At 34.2% G+C, this 23,601-nt stretch overlaps 2 protein-coding genes and 1 long non-coding RNA gene across 3 annotated transcripts; 1 reads left to right on the forward strand and 2 right to left on the reverse strand.

Annotated features, from left to right (window-relative positions):
* On the reverse strand, positions 559-2,957 carry LOC109706863 (VAN3-binding protein-like). Its single transcript, XM_020227877.1, has 7 exons — positions 2,793-2,957; positions 2,621-2,695; positions 2,469-2,537; positions 1,756-2,110; positions 1,253-1,411; positions 1,051-1,158; positions 559-966 (listed from the first exon to the last, which is right to left on the reverse strand). Exons 1-7 carry the CDS (start codon positions 2,955-2,957, stop codon positions 770-772), a joined length of 1,128 nt encoding a protein of 375 aa, XP_020083466.1. The 3' UTR covers positions 559-769.
* LOC109725800 lies at positions 17,677-19,392 on the reverse strand. Its single transcript, XR_002220340.1, has 2 exons — positions 18,684-19,392; positions 17,677-18,273 (listed from the first exon to the last, which is right to left on the reverse strand). It is a non-coding gene; the product is annotated as an uncharacterized LOC109725800 (long non-coding RNA).
* On the forward strand, positions 19,470-23,511 carry LOC109706865. Its single transcript, XM_020227879.1, has 2 exons — positions 19,470-22,003; positions 22,059-23,511. The coding sequence occupies exons 1-2, from the start codon at positions 21,827-21,829 to the stop codon at positions 22,371-22,373; spliced, it is 492 nt and encodes a 163-aa protein (XP_020083468.1). The 5' UTR covers positions 19,470-21,826; the 3' UTR covers positions 22,374-23,511.

Raw genomic sequence — 23,601 nt, forward strand, 5'->3', positions numbered from 1 at the left:
AGCCCGGCCCAATAAAATGGACTGGATTGGACCCGACCCTTGAAAAATCAGAGTGTACTTAAGTTAAATGGGAGAAAATTAAATGTTCCTCGACATTTGTTATATAATTTAAAATGACCGCTTTTCTTCAAAAGTTTAAGCCGTCAAAGAACAATATTTTTAATATTTATATTCAATACTATAACCTTTTTTTTTTTTTTTACTCTCATTATTGGATAAATAACATGTTTTTGATGCGGAATATATAGAGAATGGAAAATACTACTTGTACACTCCATCCAGGGTGTATAAGTTACATCTTATATACCCATCCAATGGGTGGGGTGTTAACTACCGGTCACATCAAGTTGCTGGTGAAAATATCTCATCCATTGGATAGATAAGGTGTAAGATATACACCCAAAATAGAATGCAGGTATATGTAACATTGCTCCTAGAGATTGGAGAGACAAAATAAAAAAAATGGTAGAGACACCACAAGCTAATATAATTCTCAAGAATAAGTGGCTTAAAATGGACACCATGCTCATAAATCAGTAAGAAACAAATCATGTTCACACCTTAATAATTTTGTGACAAATACAAAAGAACATGTTAGAACAATTTCACAAATTGTGTTAAATATAAAAATGTTTAAAACACTGTTCTCTAACAGTTTAAGCTTTTAGAGTACAACGGTTGTTTCACATGGTATCAGAGAAAAATATTTAAAACATTGTTCTCTAACGGCTTAAGCTTTTAGAGTACAACGGTTGTTTCACAAATTGAATTATGTTTCATACTTACGGAAAGTTTTAGAAAGCATTAGCATGTGGTTCATGGTGGTGACCCATTTCTTGTGCAATTCATAGTTTGGCGCCTTGAGCTCGATCCTTCCCTTGTTCGTCGTAATTTCGATGAAATAGGATGCATCCTTTTCGGTATGAGGCGTTTCTGACGGGCTCGTGCGCACGTCGTAAATGATACCTGCAGTTGTTCAGTAATCAGATGAAACTTTGTTTTCGCGAACACGAAATGGAGGAACTTGTAATGTAGAAACTTTTGGCTTGCTTTTTGTTTTACTCGAAAAGGCCGTCAACATGTTGGCCTTCTTGATCTTCAGAACAATCTTGCCATCTTTGTTTAGGATAGCCGAGACTGATCGTAATCGGCATTTGCCTGAGAAGTACAGCATGAATGCATGATATACATATTTGTATGGTCATGTTGTTTCATCAAAGGCTTTTGCTAGCAAGATTTCTATTATAGTTACCGTCCGGCGTCGCCACGAGGATCTCATCGCCCTTCGCTAGTGATGCTCTACACCTTCCGAAGTTGAAGTCGAACTCATCGCATAAAAAGCTTGGTGCACTCCATTTTATCCTCGTGCCGTAACCCGGCCTTCCTCTTAGTGTTTGTGCACCTCTCAATGCTGAAACATCCGGAGAGAGTCGTTTTTAGTAAGTCTTACTTATAGACCTCTTTTAGGCATTATGAAGAAGCGTCATATGCGTGGCACCTGCTTGGCGCAACTTGAGCTTCTGTAGAGCTGTTTGGAGAAGCATTAGATGGTTACGTTGACGCAAAAAGAGAAGCTTTAAAGTACAGCTTCCACTTTTGGTGATAAAAGAAACTCATTTCAGCTTATCGCGACAGCAAAAGCTCTTGACTTTTTGTTCGCCAACTTTTGCTTCTTGATGTTGCGAAGATGCTCCAGAAGCTTGGCCAAACAGGCACACGTAGTGTTCGAGGATAATGAGAGAATGAGGAAAATACATGTTACTGCTGCAGCAGTGAGTGTAATGATGCTGTTCGTGTCGGTGGAAGCCATGGCAGCATTTAAAGCAGAAGGCTGTTCCCGCTTTGCTCCGATGGCTTCTGCTACTCGGCCGCAATGTGCTGTGACTAGTGCAGCAGCAGAAGCCACAGCTGTTTCTGTCAGAGAAGCCGTTTCGCTCGCTTCGGTATTCTCTGCTGCTATAGCTGCAAGTGCTGCAGCAAGTTCTGCAATAGATACAGCTGCGTACACCTCGGCTTTCTGCAGCCTCTCCTCCTCTTTTCTTCTTTGCTTCTTTTCCTTCACCCACTTCTTCAGATTGATCCCTTTCGAAGGCTTAATCCGTCGAGAGATCTGCGAGAAATACCCTTCTTTTTTTTAGTAACTACTGATTTATAAGCTCGACATTGTGCACATTTGCTTATCGCGTTCATTAAATGTTCTTGCTTACACATTTTTTTTGTTGAAAATAGATCTTTGTAATTCTAATTGTGTAACAGAGCAAACTTTGATTCAGTGTGTTGTAAATGAAGTTGATTAGAGCTAATCTATATATAACAGCGCGAACTTGTTCTTGCTGTGGCCCTGAGATGCATTTGAAGTTGTTAAAATTTCAAATCCTATATAAATTGTTGTATAAGATTTCATGACAAACAACAATGAACATCAACAAGGAACTATGATCAACCGCTCGTTTGTATTCGCACCGTACCGATTCCTTACTTAGTCCATGATCATCCTCCGATTCTGGATGAATTGCATTCTGAAGCCATATCCATGACTGCAGAAACGAAAAAAAAAAAATTCGTGTCAATTCAACGGAGCCTATCATCGGAGTTCTTGAGTTTTTCAGATCTCTTTTACTGTCAGATCGTCGAACTTCCGCTGCTGCATTGACTTCTCATCGCCAACGTCGATCTCCAACCTCTCGTTGCTCTTCTGCAAACTAGCAGATTCTCATTGCTTCTATTTGTTCCAATGATATATAGTTATTTCGATTCAAACGTGTTGGAAATAATAAGCAGCGGAAACTTACAAACCGGATAGCCAACGTATCCGGGAACCGGAATCGGATCGGGTTGCTCATTTTACAAGCCTTTTTGGATCGTCNATTCAAACGTGTTGGAAATAATAAGCAGCGGAAACTTACAAACCGGATAGCCAACGTATCCGGGAACCGGAATCGGATCGGGTTGCTCATTTTACCCGCCAATGTGGACACACCATATGTCAACAATACGAATCGGCACAATGTGGACTACTTTATCAGTTCACTCACTGACGAAGAACCTCTCGCATTACTTTGGAACGCAGCGACCGCCTCTTCTATCAGTATCATCGAACAATCCTCTACGGTCGGCCGAAAGATTCGAACTGCAGACGTGCACCGCGCATTCGAAAGGACACCGATCGACTCGAAGGATTCTTTAGTGGCAATTGTGTGTGTGTGTGTGTGTGTGTTTTTTTTTTTTTTAATACAATGAGAAAAATAATCATCACTATCAAATAAGATCCCAATAAATAAAAAAAAAAAAAAAAAAAAAATTACGTGAGTAAAGAGGGCCTTCATGGTCCTCATAAATTAATCTCATTAGTGTTGATGGAGTATTGCTGCATCTTTGAATGGAATTAAAAGCTATTCACATTCAAAATGTGGATGCTTTTATGTATGAGAGGGAGATCATTAAATTTATGGTTTATTTGTGTGTTCATGGTGTGCAAATATTAGGAGAATATAACTCATCTTAATCAAATGAGAATTGTTGGAATATATATAACTCATCTTAATCATTAAATTAATTGTTATGGTTGGTATCTTGGTGTGCTATGCTTGTTATTGTTGGGAGGAGATGTTGGGGAGCCACTTTCTTAACACAGCTAGCAATGGAATTAGAAAATTTAAGTGGTTATTTATATGGTGTTATGGAATTTTCCCAAGAATTAATTCATGTTATATATATGGGGAAAAAAAGGTTTATAATTTGGGGAAAGTTGACCAGGAAATATGCCCTAATTATTGGTCATTATTATTATTCAATGATGAAACTGAAAATATGTTCCAAGCTTTTTTCTTTCTTTTTTTTTTTTTCTATTTTTAACTTATTAACCTGGCAATATTTTTTTTTTTTTTTTTGTTTTTGAGAATAAGATAGCATGCTACCTGCCTCATTCATCGATCATAATAAATTTAGCTACATATGTGAGGCAACTAGGTCTCTCAAGCAAAGCTGAAAAATAATAATAATAACAATAATAATAACTTTTTTTGGAAAATTTTTATTGTTTGTTCATTCAATTGGATGATTATGGCATCATAACTTTTGGAAAATAATTTTTGGCTCAATAGGCTTGATATATGGAAAAATAATTTGGAGTTATTGGAGACCAAAATTTTGAATTAGAGTTTCAATATTTGAAGTTCATTAGTCGATTTAAAAACTGTAGATTTTTTTTGTTTGTCAAATATCTAACTTCTGGTTAGCGAGTACATTTGCGGCATAACTTTTTGAGATACCAATTATCACAATGGATCTAGGTGGGTTAGACTAGTGCTTGAGGGGCCTAAGCTATATTTATACCTAACAGAGAAATTAGAAACAACTTTTTGTGGGCCTTAACAATTTGGCTCTTCATGTGACAGGTACATAAAATGTTTGAAAAATGCTCTCTGTGGACAATGTATGTAGGGTGTACATTTGGCTTTTTATGCTGATAGGTGTAACGGTCGAACTCAGTAGCACTAATAACCGGATTTAAATATTCTGGACCGGTGATTTTAGTTCTAATGTGTATGTTACAAATAAGCACGTTAGTCTAATTACATACATAGCCGAAGATTATCAAACGATGTGAATATTAGCTCACACTTCTGACCAGTGACCAACTCTGATACCAACTATAATGACTCGCCTATTAACATTAATAATTCGTTAGGCACAAAATACTTAAAACTTAGTTATTAGTTTTTGTGTGCCTTTCATATGTAAGGACTCATACTCTTCTATGCTATCTGATATGAAACTATTGAGGTACATAATAGACACATGAAATGCTTGAAAGATACTACATGTACACCCTATGTATAAAGTGTAAATATTACACCCACCCTTAAAAAAATTAATTTTTTCTGAATATGTAGTATAAAAAAAGAAGGTTGACGAGATTAGTGAGTAGATAATAGTCTTTGGATAGTTAGGATGTAAAATTTATACCATAATTATAGGTGTACATACAGCATTGCTCAAAATTCTAAAAATGTTATCAATTTTATCACCTAATTAGTTGCGAAACATGTATTTTGTTCGATTGGAAAGTTCAAGGGCGCGCAATTCACAATATCATGACAACACAGGGAGTAATGTAGAAACCCTCACATTATATACAATTCTATATATATTTAATATGACAGTTATTTTTTGAAAGACACGTAAAATTGATAAAACTTAAACTAAGTAGTATAAACCTTTCATATAATTATTTATTCTAAGTCAAAACTCTTGTAGAAAATATCCCCTGAAGAGTTGCCATCTTTAAACATTAGCTTATCCTACATATCCTAGCTATGAATAGTACAACATGGTTACAAAAAGGAAAACATACCAAAGTGACCCATTACCATCTCCAAAGGCTTATCAATTTCATTGGTCTCACATGTGTTGTCACAACACAATCAATGGATTAGAAATGACATGCACAACAGTTAAATCAGGTTTAATATAAAATTAATTGACCCTATCTTAGCTATAGAGAGAGAGAGAAAGAGTCCAGCTATGTTACTTTTAAAAACACAAAGTACTAAGTACTTGTAAGTTTTTCGCCGTTAGATTTATCCTTTCGACCGTTTTCAACTGTTGGATCATACTATTCAACCAACCACCTACTCAACCTTAGCGGACCATTATCATCATAACCATATATCTTTTAATCTAAGGAATGAAAACCTACAAGCACCAATAACTTGGTACTTTTAAAAGCATAGGAGCTCAATGACAAGTGCAATGATCCAATTCTATTCTATTACAACATATATGCCCAGCTACAATGACAAGTACAATGATCCCATTCTCTTATGTTCTTATTCGAACGGTATGTTCAAATCACATAAGAATATTACATGATAATGGAAAAAGGAAATGATATGCCGACAACCAATGAGGGCTCGTAATCTTTACAACTCCTCATTCAACAGCATTGAAAATTAATCCTCTTTAGCTTTTAGTAAATAATAATAATAATAATAATAATAATAATAATAATAATGTGAACTTGACTTTTAGATGGGCCAAGTTTTAGAATTACAATCCATAAAGGATTGTAGATCTAACACCCCTCAATTTAAAAAAAAGGGTATTTTTCAATTTGGCCTCCTATAATTTCAAATTTTGTTATATCATCCTACATTTCAAAAAGCTACACTAAATTTTTCATAATTTTATTTTTGTTTCATGCTAAATATCTATCATTAAATAGAGCTAACTAGGATAATAAAATGATACTTTTTAAAAATCACATAGAAGTACAATGTAATATTTTTCTATTCTATAATCTATATTTTATACATTGTTGTTTGCAGGATGTGTCACTTTATTATCCTATTTAACTATGTTTATTAGGATGATATAAAAATAAAATCATAAAATAATTAAGTATAATTTTTTAAATCACATAATGACAAAAAAAAAAAAATGTGTTGATTTCCGGAGGGCAAATTAAAGTTTACCCCAAAAAGAAAAGAACTCACATTATGGTAAGTAATTAATAGCTTTTGAAAGAAACCACTTGCACACCTGCTTATAGGTATAAAATAGTAATATTCGGATGAATCTTGTCGAAGATTTACGTTGGCTATTTATTATTGGCTAAAATATGTCCAACTTACTGTCCTGTGATATTAGGCCTAAGAAAATTAATAACTTAAGCGGATAAGTCCAATAAATTAAGTAATACTACAATCCAAACTTAATTAACAATAAAAGATCTAACAATAAATCTAACGTCCATATATATTGTCATGTCGAAGTCCGTAAACACGCTAGTTGATCCTTTCTGTGTGATGAGTACGGCCTTCCTATCACCATATATATATATATATATAGAGTTGAGCTGGAATGCTATCGGTAGCAAACGAGTTCCGTTGCCACCCATTTGTTTTCGATGATGGAGCTTTCAAATTGACGATCGGCACCGTTGAACATGATCTATATCACTTGAAGTATCTAGAAATCAAATTTCAAATCTTTTCGACATCATTTACCTAATGATCAAAGGATTTCAAAATTAGTAATTTTAATGGTTGATATGAGGGATTTTCTCGTTTAACGGTGTAAAGCTATCCAAATCAATTGAATTTTGGTTAGAAAATTCTTTAAACTATTTAGAATAAGATCTATACTCTTGATCAAGATTACAAAATTTTTATCATCATTTTTCAGAGAATATTCATTTTCAGCCATTCATTTTTATGCCCACTTGATGGACAAGAAAACAATATGGGAAAAGTATGAAATTTGATTTCTAGATACTTCAAGTGGTATAGATCATTTTCAACGGTGCCGATCGTCGATTTGGAGGCTCCATCATCGAAAACAAATGGGTGGCAACGGAGCCCGTTTGCTACTAATAGTATTCCAGCTCAACTCTATATATATATATATATATATATATATATATATATATTGGAATAGTTGTTTAACGCTTACATTCACAATTTACACCTTTAAATGTGTACACAGGTGGCATTGCTCATAGCATTTTTTTTTTATAATTTAGATTAATTACTAAAAAAAGTACCTAGAAAGTGACATCACAAGTGACCATGTACTACATTCATGTCAATTTTTCATTTGATAGCGTTGCAGACATACCCATTTGAAACAGAACAATCAAACAGTATTATGATAATTTAAAGTGTATCATCACAGAATAATGTGTCAAATTAATAAGATACAACTAAATGCACTTTGCCCTTTTACAAAGAGAGTAATTAAAATATATAGTTTTGTGTTAATTTTAAAACAATTCTGTATCATGTGAACTACTTGATGGGTGGGAAAAATATTTATAAAAATAGTTGAGCTATGTGTTACCTCTTTTAAGTGATGCGATTAACAAATAATGCAACGAAAGTATAAATTAATTTTTATTAATTAAATATTATTGATAAGTCAGTATTTTTATATAATTTTTGAATTGAAAAATAGTTTTAAAATCCCGCCTACATACTGACACATTATAATACGACTCATCAGTGGTGTATAAAGAGTACAAAATGTCGCTTGGGGTTTTCTTAGTTTGGAGAGAGACACATATCAAAAATGGTATAATTAATGTTGTTATCAACCCACAATTTTTCACAAGCATGCTTTGCATATATGGAAAACTATTATGGCACTTTGAAAAATGCCTGTATATGTTAACCAATTAAAAGATTTTTCCTATCATAATGGAGCCAATATTGAAAAAAATTGTAACATAAATTCCATATACGCAGGGAAATGCTTTGCACTCCCCCACAGTGTTGTTCCTATAAGGTTTTAATGTATTAGCACAACAATATGACACTTTAAGGACCGTCCCTAGCGCAAGTGGTAAAGGGCATGGTGATTGATATCCGAGACTCAAGTTCGAATCCTAATTGATTCACATTTTTAGCTAAGTTTATTTCTAAATGAAATAAACGAAACGGATAGCGTGCTATCTATCTCTCTCAACAAAAAAAAAAAGGCTTCACATAATAGACGCCGTTGCATCAATTGCATTAATAACACATAAAGATAATATAACGAGGCGCTTATAGTAGTGTTCTTTTGTGTATGTATTGACACAAAAGTATGACACTTTTAGGTGTATGTTCATGAATCAATCAAAACTCTTCATATTATAAATGCCAATGTATCAATTCTATCAATGATATATAAGAACAATATTATAAGATACCTGTAGTGGTACTCTTTTTTTTTTGTGAATAAATCAAACTCTAAAGCCATGTTATTGGAAGCCGGAATAAGTTATCAAAAAACAATATATTTTACATGAGTTGAGCTGCAATGCTATCGGTAGCAAACGGGCTCCGTTGCCACCTATTTGTTTTCGATGATGCAGCTTTCAAATCGACGATCGGCATCGTTGAATATGATCTATATCACTTGAAGTATTTAGAAATTAAAATTCAAATCTTTTCGACATTATTTACCTAATGATCAAAGGGTTTCAAAATTAGTAATTTTAATGGTTGATATGAGGGGTTTTCTTATTTAACTGTGTAAAACTATCCAAATCAATTGAATTTTGGTTAGAAAATTCTTTAAACTATTTAGAACAAGATCTATACTCTCGATCATGATTACAAAATTTATATCATCACTTTTTAGAGGATATTCATTTTCAGCCATTCATTTTTACGCCCACTTGATGGACAAGAAAACAATATCGGAAAAATATGAAATTTGATTTCGAGATACTTCAAGTGATATAGATCATTTTCAACGGTGCCGATCGTCGATTTGGAGGCTCCATCATCGAAAACAAATGGGTGGCAACGGAGTCCGTTTGCTACCGATAGTATTCCAGCTCAACTCTATTTTACATATAAAATAATTTATTTAATCTAAAAAATTGACTTGAAGTCTGAATAGAATATTCATTTCTAGACATTTGAGTTTTGAGCACACTCACTCCTCATATGTCAAATTAATACTCAAGAAAACTTTAGTTTTCTTTTTTTTTTCTTTTTTTTTTTTAAAGAGGCACCTTCCTACAATTGACAACTTACTCAAAAGAGGCTGCTCTGGGAATCAACAGTGCGTGATGTGCGGTAACGATTTAGAGACTGTTGATCACCTGCTAGTTGGATGCATAATCAGCAGATTTTTCATGTACAATATCCTAGAAGATAGGCACATTCCAGGGCCGGGGATGGAGGTCAGGAGTGTTTGGGAGCTTCTGGCTGGGAACCGCCGCCAAGGGGCAGCTGCGAGGGATCTAATCAGAATCGTAACCTGTTGGTGCATGATCTGACGGAAAAGAAATAATATTATTTTTAGGAGCCAATCATTTGACACTTTTTTGACTATTAGACGGATACGGGACATGAGTAGAGAATGGACTGAGTTTTGCAGCTCTTAGTGCCTTGATTTTGAGTAAGGAGTACAAGTATCAATTTTCTGTAATTTTTTTATTTTAGTTTCTATTTGGTTTTTTTTGTTTTGGTTGCCTTCTATGTTTTCTGAGGCTGCGTTGCCTCTAAATTCATTTGCTAAATGAATGAAGCAGGTAGAGTGCTACCTTTCTCTCGCAAAAAAAAAAAAAAAAAACTTTAGTTTTTCTAATTAACACAAAAGAATCTTCATGCTGAATATATCGTCATTCGAATATTTTGTCCCGACATCCAAAACAGAGTCTCAAGCAAAAACTCTTTTAAAAGTTTATAAATCACATTTCTCGTCGAATCTGCAAAAGTGAAAAAAGTTGGATGACAAAAAAGAAACATGGCTGAAAGTTTGGAGGCTAGTGCTGGAGGAGGAGGAGGAGGAGGAGGAGCTTATCCCGTACACAAATGTATGGAGAGAATTCAACAATGGATCACAATAGTTAGGTGGACTGTACGTAGGAGCAGTTGTTTCCACGAAGAGGATTGGACGTGACATGAAGGGATATGTGAACAATGGTTGCTTTGGATGGAGATGGGATTGACACGTCGTTGAATCATCCATGCATTGCATAGTGTGATTTGATTTGCCCTTCCTCTAATAACGATCGTCTACATACGCATGGTACTGTATTAACTAGAAGAGAACTATCAATTATGTAGACAACTCGTGCGCTCTAACAACCTTCAATGTTTCCTCACATGATAGGTTTTTCTTTTTTTCTTTTTTCTTTTTTTTTTTTGTTACAATTATGTGACATAAGATGTATCTTGAAGAAATTTTCTTGTTTGATATATATATATATATATATATATATATATATATATATATATAGAGAGAGAGAGAGAGAGAGAGAGAGAGAGAGAGAGAGAGAGAGAGAGAGAAAGTCTTGTGTGCTATTAGAAGCACAGAGACTTTCGTGTTCCTAAACTGCTTTCGATGATGGAACTTTCAAATCGACGATCAACTTCTTTAGACTTGATCTAGCATATTTGAAGTGTCTAAAAAATAAATTTTACGATTTTTCGATATCATTTACCTAGCGATCGAAAGGGCTCAAAATCAAAAAATTTTAATGATTGATAAATATCGTTTGCTAGTTTAACATTGCTAGTTTAACAGTGTAGAAATATTCAAATCAGATGAAATTTTGATAGAAATTTTATTTTTACTATTTACTGCAAGATCAAAATCTTTGATCGAAAATTTTAATACTTCAAATATGATAGATAAATAAATGATATCGAAAAATCATAAAATTTATTTTCTATCGCTAAATAAATGATATCGAAAAATCATAAAATTTATTTTCTAAATACTTCAAATATGGTAGATTAAATCTAACAGAGCCGGTCGTCGATTTGAAAGTTTATCATCGAAAATGGCTTAGGAGCACGAAGACCTCCATAGCTCCGTGCTCCGAATAGCACGCTAGACCCCTCTCTCTCTCTCTCTCTCTCTCTCTCTCTATATATATATATATATAATAGTAGTTTTTTAATATTGAATGCAGTTAATTATGTGAAACAACTTTTACTCTTCAAAAGTTTTAAACTATCATAAAACGGTATTTTAATATTTTATGTTAGATAAATGTTGTTATTTCCTAGTGTAATAACTGCAATAAAGGGGGGATCTTCAACCCACTCGAAAGTATATGTATATGTTTTGCCTCGCTTGTATTTTTGATTTGGGTGAAAAGTTGCTCCAGTAAAGTGTTTGCAAAAGCCAAAAAAAAAGAGAAAAAAAAAAAAAAACAGACGATTCAGCTGTAATAGGAAGTAGAAATAATACTCTTTAAGGTATAATTTTAAAGTGAAAAATCAAACCCCCCATTTTTCATATTTCTAAAGGATTGAAAATTTTGATAAGTATTTTATGAGCTTTTACATTCCTATACTATAGCATGGTAGGTGGCTGCATCAAGCCATCAAAGAAGCATCCAATATTCTGAAGGAAGCTGGAGCATAAGTCGGATGCTTACTCAATTCTTCAAAGCCTCTAAAACATATCTTAGATGCAAGCAAGCAACATCAACCTCCCAAACTAGCCCTAACATTACAACAAATCTTACACTTTAAAAATACTTTAAATAATAACTAGCGACGCTTTAAAACGCCCGCAAGAAAAACCCCGACACTAATAAAAGTGTCGAGCAAAAAATCGTTAAGTAAATATGTTAGGATAAATATACCGATGCTTTAATATAGCGTCAAAAATTTTTTATCAGTATTTGATAAAAATATGTTTATCGATGGCGTGTAAATATGACGTCGGCACATGCCAAATATTGAAGATGGTAGAATAGAGCGTCGTCTCCGTCTAAAAGATATTTTGTTGTAGTGTGAGCAGCATTTTGACATTTTTGATTCGCTATAAACATAATCTACTGTTTCTTCTGGACCAAAAAGCACTACTCAAACAACATCTCATCAAACATCAATGGTTAATTAGGGTTTTAAAGTGGGACGCAAATTAAGTTCCTAAGAAGCTCCAGTAGTCCATGTTGGCTATTTATTTATTATTAGGCTAAAATGATTCAATTTTTTACTCCATGCCAATAGGACTAAGAAAGTAATAAGTTGAGTTGGATGAGCCTACTGCGATTCACAAAAAATCTAACGGCAAGTGACCCAACAATAAACCTAACATTCAGATAGGTTAAGTCAGATCGAAATTCGTAAATATTGTAGTTGAGCATTAAGTGCGGAGGATACGTCCTATCGACACGTGTTTTTAAAATAATTGGTTAATACTAACAATCTACAGTCCTGCAGTAGGTCATTTGTCATGTGAAGAAATAAGCAATCTCACACGCAATTATTTCCCCCCATTTTCTAATATTTCTTTCTGAGAAGAGAGAAGATGAATCATGGTCAATGTTCTCTCTCCATACCACACCAATAATTGGTTTCTCTAACAAAGTTACTGTTTGAGTTGAAACCTAGTCCTATGCCTCTTATTAGTGAGTACTCTCTCTCTCTCTCTCTCTCTCTCTCTCTCTCTCTCTCTCTCTCTCTCTCTCTCTCTCTCTCTCTCTCCCCCACCCCTCTAGAATGAGTCATTCCTAGGGCTTAAAGCCCGTGGGTCCCACGGGGGTGCACGTGCAGGAGATTTAATGCACTCCCACGGGGAGATTGGGACGTGCATGTGCGCCTTGTCTCGGTGATCTTACTGATCGAACGCGAATGACACACCAAAGCTACAGTAGTTGTGGCCCTCTTGGACTAACTTAGATACATTAACATGTAGGGCCTACTCCCCATTCATCTCCCCATTCATCACGATTCATTCTCTCTCTCTCTCTCTCTCTCTCTCTCTCTCTCTCTCTCCTGCGCACACACAAAATGCTATTTTATAAGACTCTATTTGATTCAGATTAAGTAAAAATTATTTATTTTAGAGATGAATATAAAACTTAGATATAAGCAAACACTAGCTAATTTTATATTTGGATGAAAATTGAATTGTTTCTAAAAATAAGATAAATAGTATTTGAAATCTTCGATAGTTAAATTGGATAAAAAAGAATAAGATTTATAATTTTAAATTAAAATTATTTTATCTTATTAACTAACATCAAAATATTACTTAAACAATAATTTATTAATTTAATAAATTAATGAATTTATTAGCTATGAATATTGTATAAAATAATAAATATATATTAATTAATTAAATAAATATAAAAAAATAATTTAACTTTTTAACTAGTTAGTAAATTATTTTAGTTCGATAACTAGTAAAAAAAATTAATTAGATTAATAAAAATATTAACGGCTGATCACTATAACTATTAGCTTAAATATAAACATATTAAATTATTAATAATTAATTAGCTAATTAATTATTAATTATAAATAATAAATTAATTAATTACTTTATTATTTAAGCCATGGATAATAATTTAAATATATTAATTAAATTAGCTAATAATTTAATATCATAATAATTAAAATTAAATTTAAGTTTTAATTAATGTTATTCCCACTTGAGAACGAGCTTAGTTTCAAAAAAGAGAAGGAACAGCAGTTCTAGTTTTATACCAACTTATTTCAGAAATCTTAGTCTCGCATGCGAAAATTTTCGTCTGGAAACAAAGAGGGGAACAAGGACTTATTCTTCTCTTGTTTCCGACCTAAACACTGCCTAATAAGAGTGCAGTATCTCCAACATTCTATAAATGGAACAATCTCACCGCTCATTAATTAACATTGCCTGTACTAAATAATCCTACTCCGATCTAGTGAGTGACAATTCAGACTATCCGGCGTGCAGAATCCTCCTACACATTATAGAGTCACACCAAATATGCACCCCTACTTTGTAGGACTAAATATATTCAATCAAACTTTATAATTGCTTAAAACCTTAGCTGTTTCGCTACATTTACTGGCCAATGTGTATCACACTATTAAAAATTTGGTTCAAGTTACTAGATAATGGCGAAAACAACAATGCACATAGGCCTTAGCTCATTTTATAATAATAATAATATTTAGAGAAATAATATTTAGAGAGAAATGACTCGATACTTTATTTTATAAAAAAATAAAAAAAAATCTTAACCGTCGATCAATGAAGGATAAAGATGTAATAGTAAGAGACAATTAATACAAACCTTGTTCTAACAGGATTTGTTTTGTCGGTCTTTATGAAAGCGGTGTCTCAGAGATAACCCATGTTCATATCCACCATTCTCTTCACCTGAATGTAGGGGTGGAAACGAGCCGAGCTCGAGCGAGCTTATGTCAGCTCAAATTCGGCTTGAAATTAATTTCGAGCCTAAATCTAGGCTCAAGCTCGGCTTGAAATTAATTCGAGCCGAGCTCGAGCGAGCCTAATTTCGAGTTGAGCCGAGCTCGAGCTCTAAACGAGCCGATTGAAATTCTCGACATTATATAATCAATAGTTTAATTTTTATAGAACATTACCTACAGTTTGATACAACATGTCCAATAGTTCAAAATACAAAATAATTATAAAAAATGTGAGCTAGGATAACTTCCTGACTAGATGAGGATCTGAGAGAGAGAGAGAGAGAGAGAGAGAGAGAGAGGGGAAAAAAAGGAGGGATTTGGAAATTTAAATATTATCATGTTTTAGGATTATGTGCAACAGTGAAAGTCTGAAAGAGAAAGTGTGTTATGTAAATTTAGAGTTGGGCTCAATTGTACGATTGTACTTGTTGGGTTTATTTTATGGGCCATATAATAGCCCAAATTAAATTAAAAGCCTATATTAATTAATATATATATATATATATATATATATATATATATATATATTATATATATTATATATTATATATATATATATATATGAGTCCTGCTGCTATACTTTTATGAGTATTGGCTCCTTTATACTCATAAGTTTCGACCCTTAGATTTATTCCATTAATCATTTTCATCCGTTAGATTTCATACTATTTAACCAACTACCCACTCAACCATAGGGGACCACTATCATTCTAAGTTGGGACCACTATCATCCTAACCACACATCCCATCAATCAACGGTTAAAACTTTATGAGTACAAGGAGGTCTATACTCATAAGAGTATAGTAGTCCCAGCCTATATATATATATATATATATATATATATATTAGAGCTTTTCGAGTTTTTCGAGCCTAATTCGAACGAGCCGAGTAATACTCAAGCTCGGCTTGAAATGAATTTCGAGCCTTTTATTTTGTTCAAGCTCGGCTCATTTAATTTCGAGTCGAGCTCGAGCGAGCCGAATATCGAGCCGAACACGAGTCGAACGCGAGCCGGCTCGCTCGTTTGCCAGCCCTACCTGAATGTGTGAGGCCTATAGTTGGTCGCAATCGACCTTCCAAAACCAAGATGAACCTCTTTTTAAAGAAAAAAATAATAATAATTAAGAGTCAGGAACTTGACCCTCTACTACGCTTATACCCGGATCTCTCAAGCAGGTTAGGTCGAGTAAATTGTGCATTTTACATGCAGACAATAAGAAAGAATTAGCTATTCTAATCACGCAAAAGTATTTTTGAACAAGAAGAAGAGCACATTCGGTCGAAGATAAAAGTAATCAACAATAGATAAAGATGAGTGAATTAGAATGGTCATAATATTTTAGCCAACTATACAAACCCAATGATGGAGAGCAAGTCAAAGAAGCGTTTTAATCACTGCAACCAGTGATAATATTTTCCATCAAAAATTAATGATGAGGCAAACAAGTTTAATTTAGAGCAAATTCAGCACATTAACAGTGAATTAGATGGGGATTTAGGATTCATGAGATAGAAACAAATTAAAAACTAAGACAAGTTAATGAGCAGGTACATAGGACATGAAAAATCATTGCTCTATTATAAACAAATAGATCTATATGTCGCATCACATGCCATAACTTTAGAAGGTACATGGAAAACAATCTTCAGCAAATGTTAAAATTTTCAATGAGAAAAATTTACACAACTCTTTTTATCCGCTTTGAAAGGTTTTATATAGATAAAGAGCTGTTATATCAATGTACTGTTTCCAATTTATTGAAGTGTTTTTTCGAATAAACAAACGTCACGTTTACTTGTACCTTCTACAAGTTTAATATAATAAACACAACAGTCACAAGCACATGGAATAAAAGATTTTTTTTTTTTTTCTCTCTTTTGAAAGAGAAAGTTACCATGGTACATACTTCGTTTTCGCTTAATGTACGCATCGAAAAGTCAAAGGCATTCATATTGTGTTTAGAAGTTTTGATCTTGTGTCACATAGATTCCTTTTCGGAGGTGCTAGAAAATAAATACAATNACATCCTTTTCAGTTCCCTATCTAAGTTCCCTGGGTGGCTTAATTTACCAAGTTTGAATCGTCAGTATTCACTTAGCTATCCACTGATAATTGGTTTGAAAGGGTAAAGAAGGATGTTTAAATATAATTATACAAATAAGATGATATTCAATATATATATATAATATAGAATTATACTACTATACTATCGATAGTACCAAATGCTTGATGTTATCGAGATTTCGACCGTTGAATAAAAGAATATACAGTTAGGATGATAGTTGTCCCCTAGAGTTGAGGGGATGGTTGGTTGAATAGTATAAATTAACAGATGGAAATGATCAAAGGGTAGATCTAACGGTAGAAAACTCGATAGTACCAAGAGCTTGGTACTATCGATAGTATAGTACCCGAACTCTCTCTCGCTCTATATATATATATAAAAGAAGGATGTTTAAATATAATTATACAAATAAGATGATATTCAACCTAGAGTCCAGCACCAAGCACTTGGTACAAATAAGATGATATTCAACCTAGTTCTATATATATATATATATATATATCTGACTTAACAACAAGTGGTCCATGAAAGCACCAAGTATACCCACCACAGCATTTCCACCTTAGCCTACAAGTTTAGATGCTAGTTTTTGCCGCATGCCCAAGTGAAATAACTTACGACTTTATGCCTATAAATACCTATATATCACCTTTCTCTACCATCTCTCTCATTCACTACTCTTTCATGTTTAGTAGGGAATTGGAGATGAGGCGACGGCCTTCAGTTTCAGTGCGGAGAATTCAAGCAATGGTTCTTGCAAAGAAGAAGAAACCTTTCGAACTGCTGGTGCAAAGGAAACTTCAGGAGCTCAAGAAGATCATCCCCAAGAACAACGACAATGGTGTAGAGGCATTACTTCGCACGACTGCGGAGTATATATGCTTCCTAGAGTTGAAAGTGACAGTTCTCAGGGATCTCGCCAACCTCTATGGTGTGTAACACTTACTTTCTTTAGGGTGTTGTGTGTGTGTATGTGTCAGAGAGAGAGAGAGAGAGAGAGAGAGAGAGAGAAGAGAAGACATTTCTTTCTGCTCTCTTATGTTCAACCTAATGTGTTGTAGTATTATGTTTTACTAGGCATTGGAGAGAGTTATACTATTCTCTTTCCACTTCTATGATTAGTATGGCCTTAGAAAATTTGGAATCAATCTCAATTGTAAGCCTTATGAAGCACTTGCCTGGTTAAGTGTAAAGTGATATGTAACTTCAAACAAGTTCTACTCTATCAATATGATCTTCTCTTTTCATTTTTTTAGTTTTGGTATTAATTAAGGTGTACTATGCGGCTAACAAGAAATTCTCTAATCACTTCATTAAAACAAGAGAGGTAGGATATTTCTTCTACTATATCAATAACAAGGATTTTCGTACCACAGTATGAAGCGTGCCGACACACGCACCTCATCAGACCCTCCTTCATATGCAACACGGTTGACAGGGGTTGATTGGAGCAGTCCGACCGTTACGGAAAGCCTAGATCCTAGATCACTATTGCTGCATTGGGCACCATAATTTGGTATGCAAGTTGGTAAACAACTATTTCCTACATATTGTAAAATGCAAAAGAAAATTAGAACCCTGATGAGAATATTTTTCTCTTTTTTATTGTTTTGTGGATAAATGAGTGCCTCTAAACTCCTATAAACCAAACAAGAAATACTAGAGAAGAAATGCTAAGTTTGCAACCCAAAATGAGTTGTAATCTTACAACTATTAAAAACCAAAAAGACGTTAGTAAACCCTAGGCATCCTTGGATGCAAGGTCGTAAGATTACAACCATTCTTGGGTTGTAAAATTAGCATTTTTCTAAATGAAAAGATGGGTTGGACAAGTACAAGATTAGATACAAAATTATATCAGACACTAACGAAGTAATTATCAATCAGTCAGAAGTCACTATTGTAACAGAGAAATATTCTTAAGCAAAGTTGACTTGTACTTGGGGAGCAAACCTCTGCATCCTCTGTGATATTCTGACAATCCACCTATAGTCCAAGTTCGAATTTTCCGCAGCCCCCTGCATAAAGAATTCTTGCTGGCAGAATGATTCAGCCCCACACACCAATGGAGGGATGAATCTGAGCCATCCACCTGCATACAGGGTTATAGAGAATGTTCTCCTAAGTCCATCTAAAGCACTGGTTATTTGTTTGATATTATCAAAAAATAGAGATGATATCTCCTTTTCAAAAGAGACTGATAGATCGTCATTATATTAGTAATGTGAAAATCTTTTCTATTCATAAGGCCGCTAAAAATTTGCTCTTGTATACTTTCTAGGCGGTATTTTACCTTTTAACTATCTTACACGATGCAGTAGATTCTTTTCAGCAATATCTCAATTTACTCTACATTTTACATAAAGAAAGACGCTTTTCATATTTAGACCATTTAGATTAACTTCTATACTGTAAATTTTAGATTAACTTATTTACTGTAAATTGACTCAACAATAGTACAGTATTTGAGATTTGTCGATATAAGAGTAGTGTTACAACTTAGCTCTAGACCTTATATTAAGTTCAGTGATTTAACAGGTGAGATGGGTTTACGCGTAAAATAATATGTAGTGACCAACTTCCTTGTCACTTGTCATTGACGCGAAAGCTTATAACATAACTACTAAATTAAGGTATGAAATTGAACAAGAAAACTAAATTAAAGTATGAAACAGAACAAAAGTACTTCATTGAAGAATGAAATTGAACAATACTACTAAATTTAAGTATGATAGCGAATGATTAGGGTTAGAATGTTATGTGAAGTTATGATGACAAACCTGTAAAATATATTACATGTCATAATGCCAATACTGCATTTATATTATGGTCCACCATCTTCTTATGATTCTAAGATTCTGTACTAACTACTACATGGTTTCACAAATCTAGGATAAGTAATATATCAAAAGGCACTACAAGTGGAACGGTCGCTTATTTTGATATACAAGGGCTTAAACCCCATTACACTTCACAAATAGATAGTTGAATAGTTGCTTGGGGATGGGAGATACATCCAAAGGAACCCACCTTACATCATGGGAAGCCACATGGTATCCTTTCAAAAACACTAGAACAAAACAAATCTCTACCTATGGGCACTAAACCTATGTTAATAAAGCAAAACGAATAAAAAAAGGGATACTTTTTGCTCAAGTTTGACAACTCTTACGAAAGAACCCTGAATTTAGGGCACACCTCAACATATAATGTTAAGGTCCCCAATACACTAATCATAGTTAGTCCATGCCTTTTTAATAACACATGGAGCCCATGCATGTGTGGCCATCTATATGGTGTATGCATGATTTAGCTTGTGGCCAAGCGCCATAATAGGAGCATGTGATTAGTACATCCTAGGCTACTCTCTACATTAGACTTTCTAATTGTACAGGTATTGGTATTTGTGGTCCTCAATTTAGTGAATACATGCATACTTGTTTTGAAGTAGGCTAGTAAATGATGATCAATTATGGAACTGGTTCTACAATTTACTAAGACTATTGAACAGAGTCGGCTTGTATTCAAGTCAGAGTCTAAGCGTTAACGAATATGAGTGAGAGGGTGGCCCAGCCGACATAACTCAAAGGCTTGGAAGTTAGTGTTGACTCTTGACTACAAAAACCTCATAGATTTCATTGTTTCTTCATGGCTAGTTTGGGACAATTGAAGCTTCAATGCACGACTTAATAAGCTATACGCTAACAACTTACCAATCAATTTAAAACAAGCAACTTCAGACAAAATCTAAACAATTTGGTTAGAGAAGCTGCTCAAGAAGCTGAATGTTAAAAGCTCATAATGACATGAACAACCATACAAGCAAAGAGAATCTCGCAATGTTTTGCTTGATATGATATTCTTTCTATTTCAAAAGATTTTTGAATATAAGTTCCAAGAGCCGGGAACCCAATAACCAATGACCTATACTTACTATGTTTACGTCTAGAATTAACTCTGAATTAGGGAGACTATTAATTAGTAATGACAACAGAAGAATAGAGTTACGTCACATAACAGAGCGTAAAGTGCTGCAACCAAAAGAGCATAATAACAATTTAAAGCCATAATTTCTACTTGGTAGAAACATAGAGCACGGTTGAAGAACTTCAATACATTATTAAAATTTGACAAGTTGTACTTTTTGTCAATATGTATGAATGACAGCAGAGCAGTAGATTAAAAAGATAACATGTACTGACGAATATATAGAAGAAAACACTGGTAATAAAAACAAGATTAAAGAAGGCACTTTTTCTGGTTCTAAAGATATCATGAACATTAGAAAATCCTATTTATCCATAGACCCTCTTTTAGCCAGCTGTATAAGCCCAAGGAAATAAGCGGCACATATTACTAGGGGAAAAAAGAAAAAATGATTAATCAGCTATTGCAATCATAAAAAGAAGAGCAAAGCCATCTAGGTTGATTAAAAAAACCCGATGTGGCCGCCATGTGAGTTTAATACATCTTTCAGCAATGCAGAACAAGAAGAGAAAAAAAAGGGGTGGAAAATAGCCCCACACCAACGAACCATGTTCTCAGGATCCTGTTGAATTACCTTTCTCTCCGCCACTATTACTAAATAAGAGAAAAACAACATTAAACCTCACCAATTGCTTTATGTTTCAACTCCCGCCTTGTTTTCTTTCATGGCCATGTACAATCATAAAAAGGATCATCCACTCGAACTTTATTGTAGCTAGGATACTGGCATTCAAATTTGGCACAGCAAGCTTGTAAAGGTGGGGCTTCGAAATCATGTGCATCCATGTGGCTTGTCTCCTCCCTTTAGGGGCCCCTTCTCACTAATCAAATATTCGACTTCATATGAATTCATTTTCCTCTATTAGTCTTAGTATTTGATCCTTGTACATTATGAAGACTGTTTCATTACTCATTTAGCTTAACATCTTCATTTTTCTTCTCATTTCATACACCACACTTCACCTACTTCCCCACGCTTAACAGCGACTATACTACAATTCCATAAAATCCAACAAAAAATTTCAATGAGAGAGCATATATAGGATATTGAAACTTCAATATACCAGTTGGTTATCTAGTATCACACCTTACTGTTCCTCTCGCTAAGAATGCAAGACTCAGACTCGCTCAAGAAAGCTTTCCTGAAACACTTACTAATAGGACTCCATCGAAGTGGTGTTGCATCCGTAAACATGAGTTTTGTCAGGAGGAAAAGAGCCTTAAGCTCATTTCCGACATCATTTTGGCCACTGCTAGAGGTGGAACAAAATGGAGCAAAGCCATCATAGAGGATCTTTACAACCAAGAAAGAAAGAAAAATCCTACAGAGTAGTTTTTTGAGGAAAGAACATGAGGTCACCTCAACCATCCTCGAAATGGAGAATGATGAAAAGTAAGAAAATCTTGAGAAGTTTCCAGGTAAGATCAAAAGCAATGAAGAATGTGCATGAATATGAAGGTGCTTCAGGAGGTGTTCTTGACAAGGCTATGATAAAGAAGAAGATGCGTGTTCTAAGGCATCTAATACCAGGAGCTACATTCTTGGATGACTTATGTCTGTTGGATCAAACCCTAGACTATGTTATCTCCCTTAGGGCTCAGGTCGATGTGATGCAGAAACTCATGAAAACCCTCAATGTTAGAAGATCCAAGTAAGCCGGTCTATCCCATAAAGTAGTTTTCCCCAATGCAATAGGCCATGTAGAGATTTAGTCTCTACCATAAAGCATGATATAAACTTACTATTTCTCGTATAATAAGAGTATCGCTGGTTTTGTGCATAAGTTGTTGCCAAGCCCCACTTAGGGATGTTATGCAAGACCAGGCAAATAATAGCTCATTGTCCGATATGGTTTTGAAAGTTGAATTTCGTATTTTGAAGGAAATAATGTGCCATGAGATCAATACTAATTTACTCAAAAGGGAAAAGTTCTTAGATGACAAATATTTTCTCCTGGGGCATTTTCTCTTGAGAGATCTGTTGCACCTTATCTATATGCCCTAATGAAGGGATATATTCCACCTAAACTATTTGCACCTTAGCTATTTAAACAGCCATATAACTATCACATAGTGCAACTACATTTTCACACAACTTTTTTGATCCCAGAACCTAAATCAGTTAAAGGACTCCTCATGCATAGTTTCGCTTAACTAGTACTTATCTCAATATCGAAAGGAGGACAAAATGTAGTTTGGCTCAAGGCAAAACTTGGACAGCATCGAAAGAGATGGGAGGCACTATTTGAGTACAGCTACTGCACTAGCAACCAGAACACTTGCATTATGCAAGCAGAGCATGATCAGATTTACAGGTTGTAAATGAAAGTACAATAAGGCCTTGCCTTTGATCAGGTTGATGCATCAGATTGTATGGATTTACATCCTAGGGTTTAGAGATGAGAAGTTATCTTTAGAGTACACTCATAATATAAAAGAGACAAAGATGGTACCACCAAACATAATTAATCTGAAGACATTACACAACCCAACTATCTTGGCTGATTTTCTTTTAGACCCAGAAGATCATTCAGAGGGGACCATGCATCAGACTAGGGTAAAAAATTACCAGCCAATGAGTTGAAATAAAATTGGGACAGGTCTAACTCATGTCCATAGTTCAATTCATATATATTTCTATCCATGTCTTCATGTTCAGTTGATTAAAACATTAGAAATGCATACAAAAGAGATCTATCCTATAAGGTGAAGGCCATCTAAACTAAGGTAAAAACTAGAAGAGTATCATTACGATTTACTACCTCTTATATATTGATAAACAAATTTTGCTAAGAAGGATGTTGAATCTATTAACACCACAATCAAGATCACACAACAGTTTCCATCTATTTTCAACACCACAAATGTAAGCGCAGCCCCTCCA

The sequence above is a fragment of the Ananas comosus genome, linkage group 2 (assembly GCF_001540865.1).
Source record: "Ananas comosus cultivar F153 linkage group 2, ASM154086v1, whole genome shotgun sequence".
Taxonomy (NCBI): domain Eukaryota; kingdom Viridiplantae; phylum Streptophyta; class Magnoliopsida; order Poales; family Bromeliaceae; genus Ananas; species Ananas comosus.

Coding starts and splice junctions, on each gene's coding strand:
- LOC109706865 (XM_020227879.1), top strand. CDS start 21,827: ATGCAAGACTCAGACTCGCTCAAGAAAGCTTTCCTGAAACACTTACTA. Junction 22,004..22,058: donor AAAATGGAGCAAAGCCATCA/TAGAGGATCTTT, acceptor GTAGTTTTTTGA/GGAAAGAACATGAGGTCACC.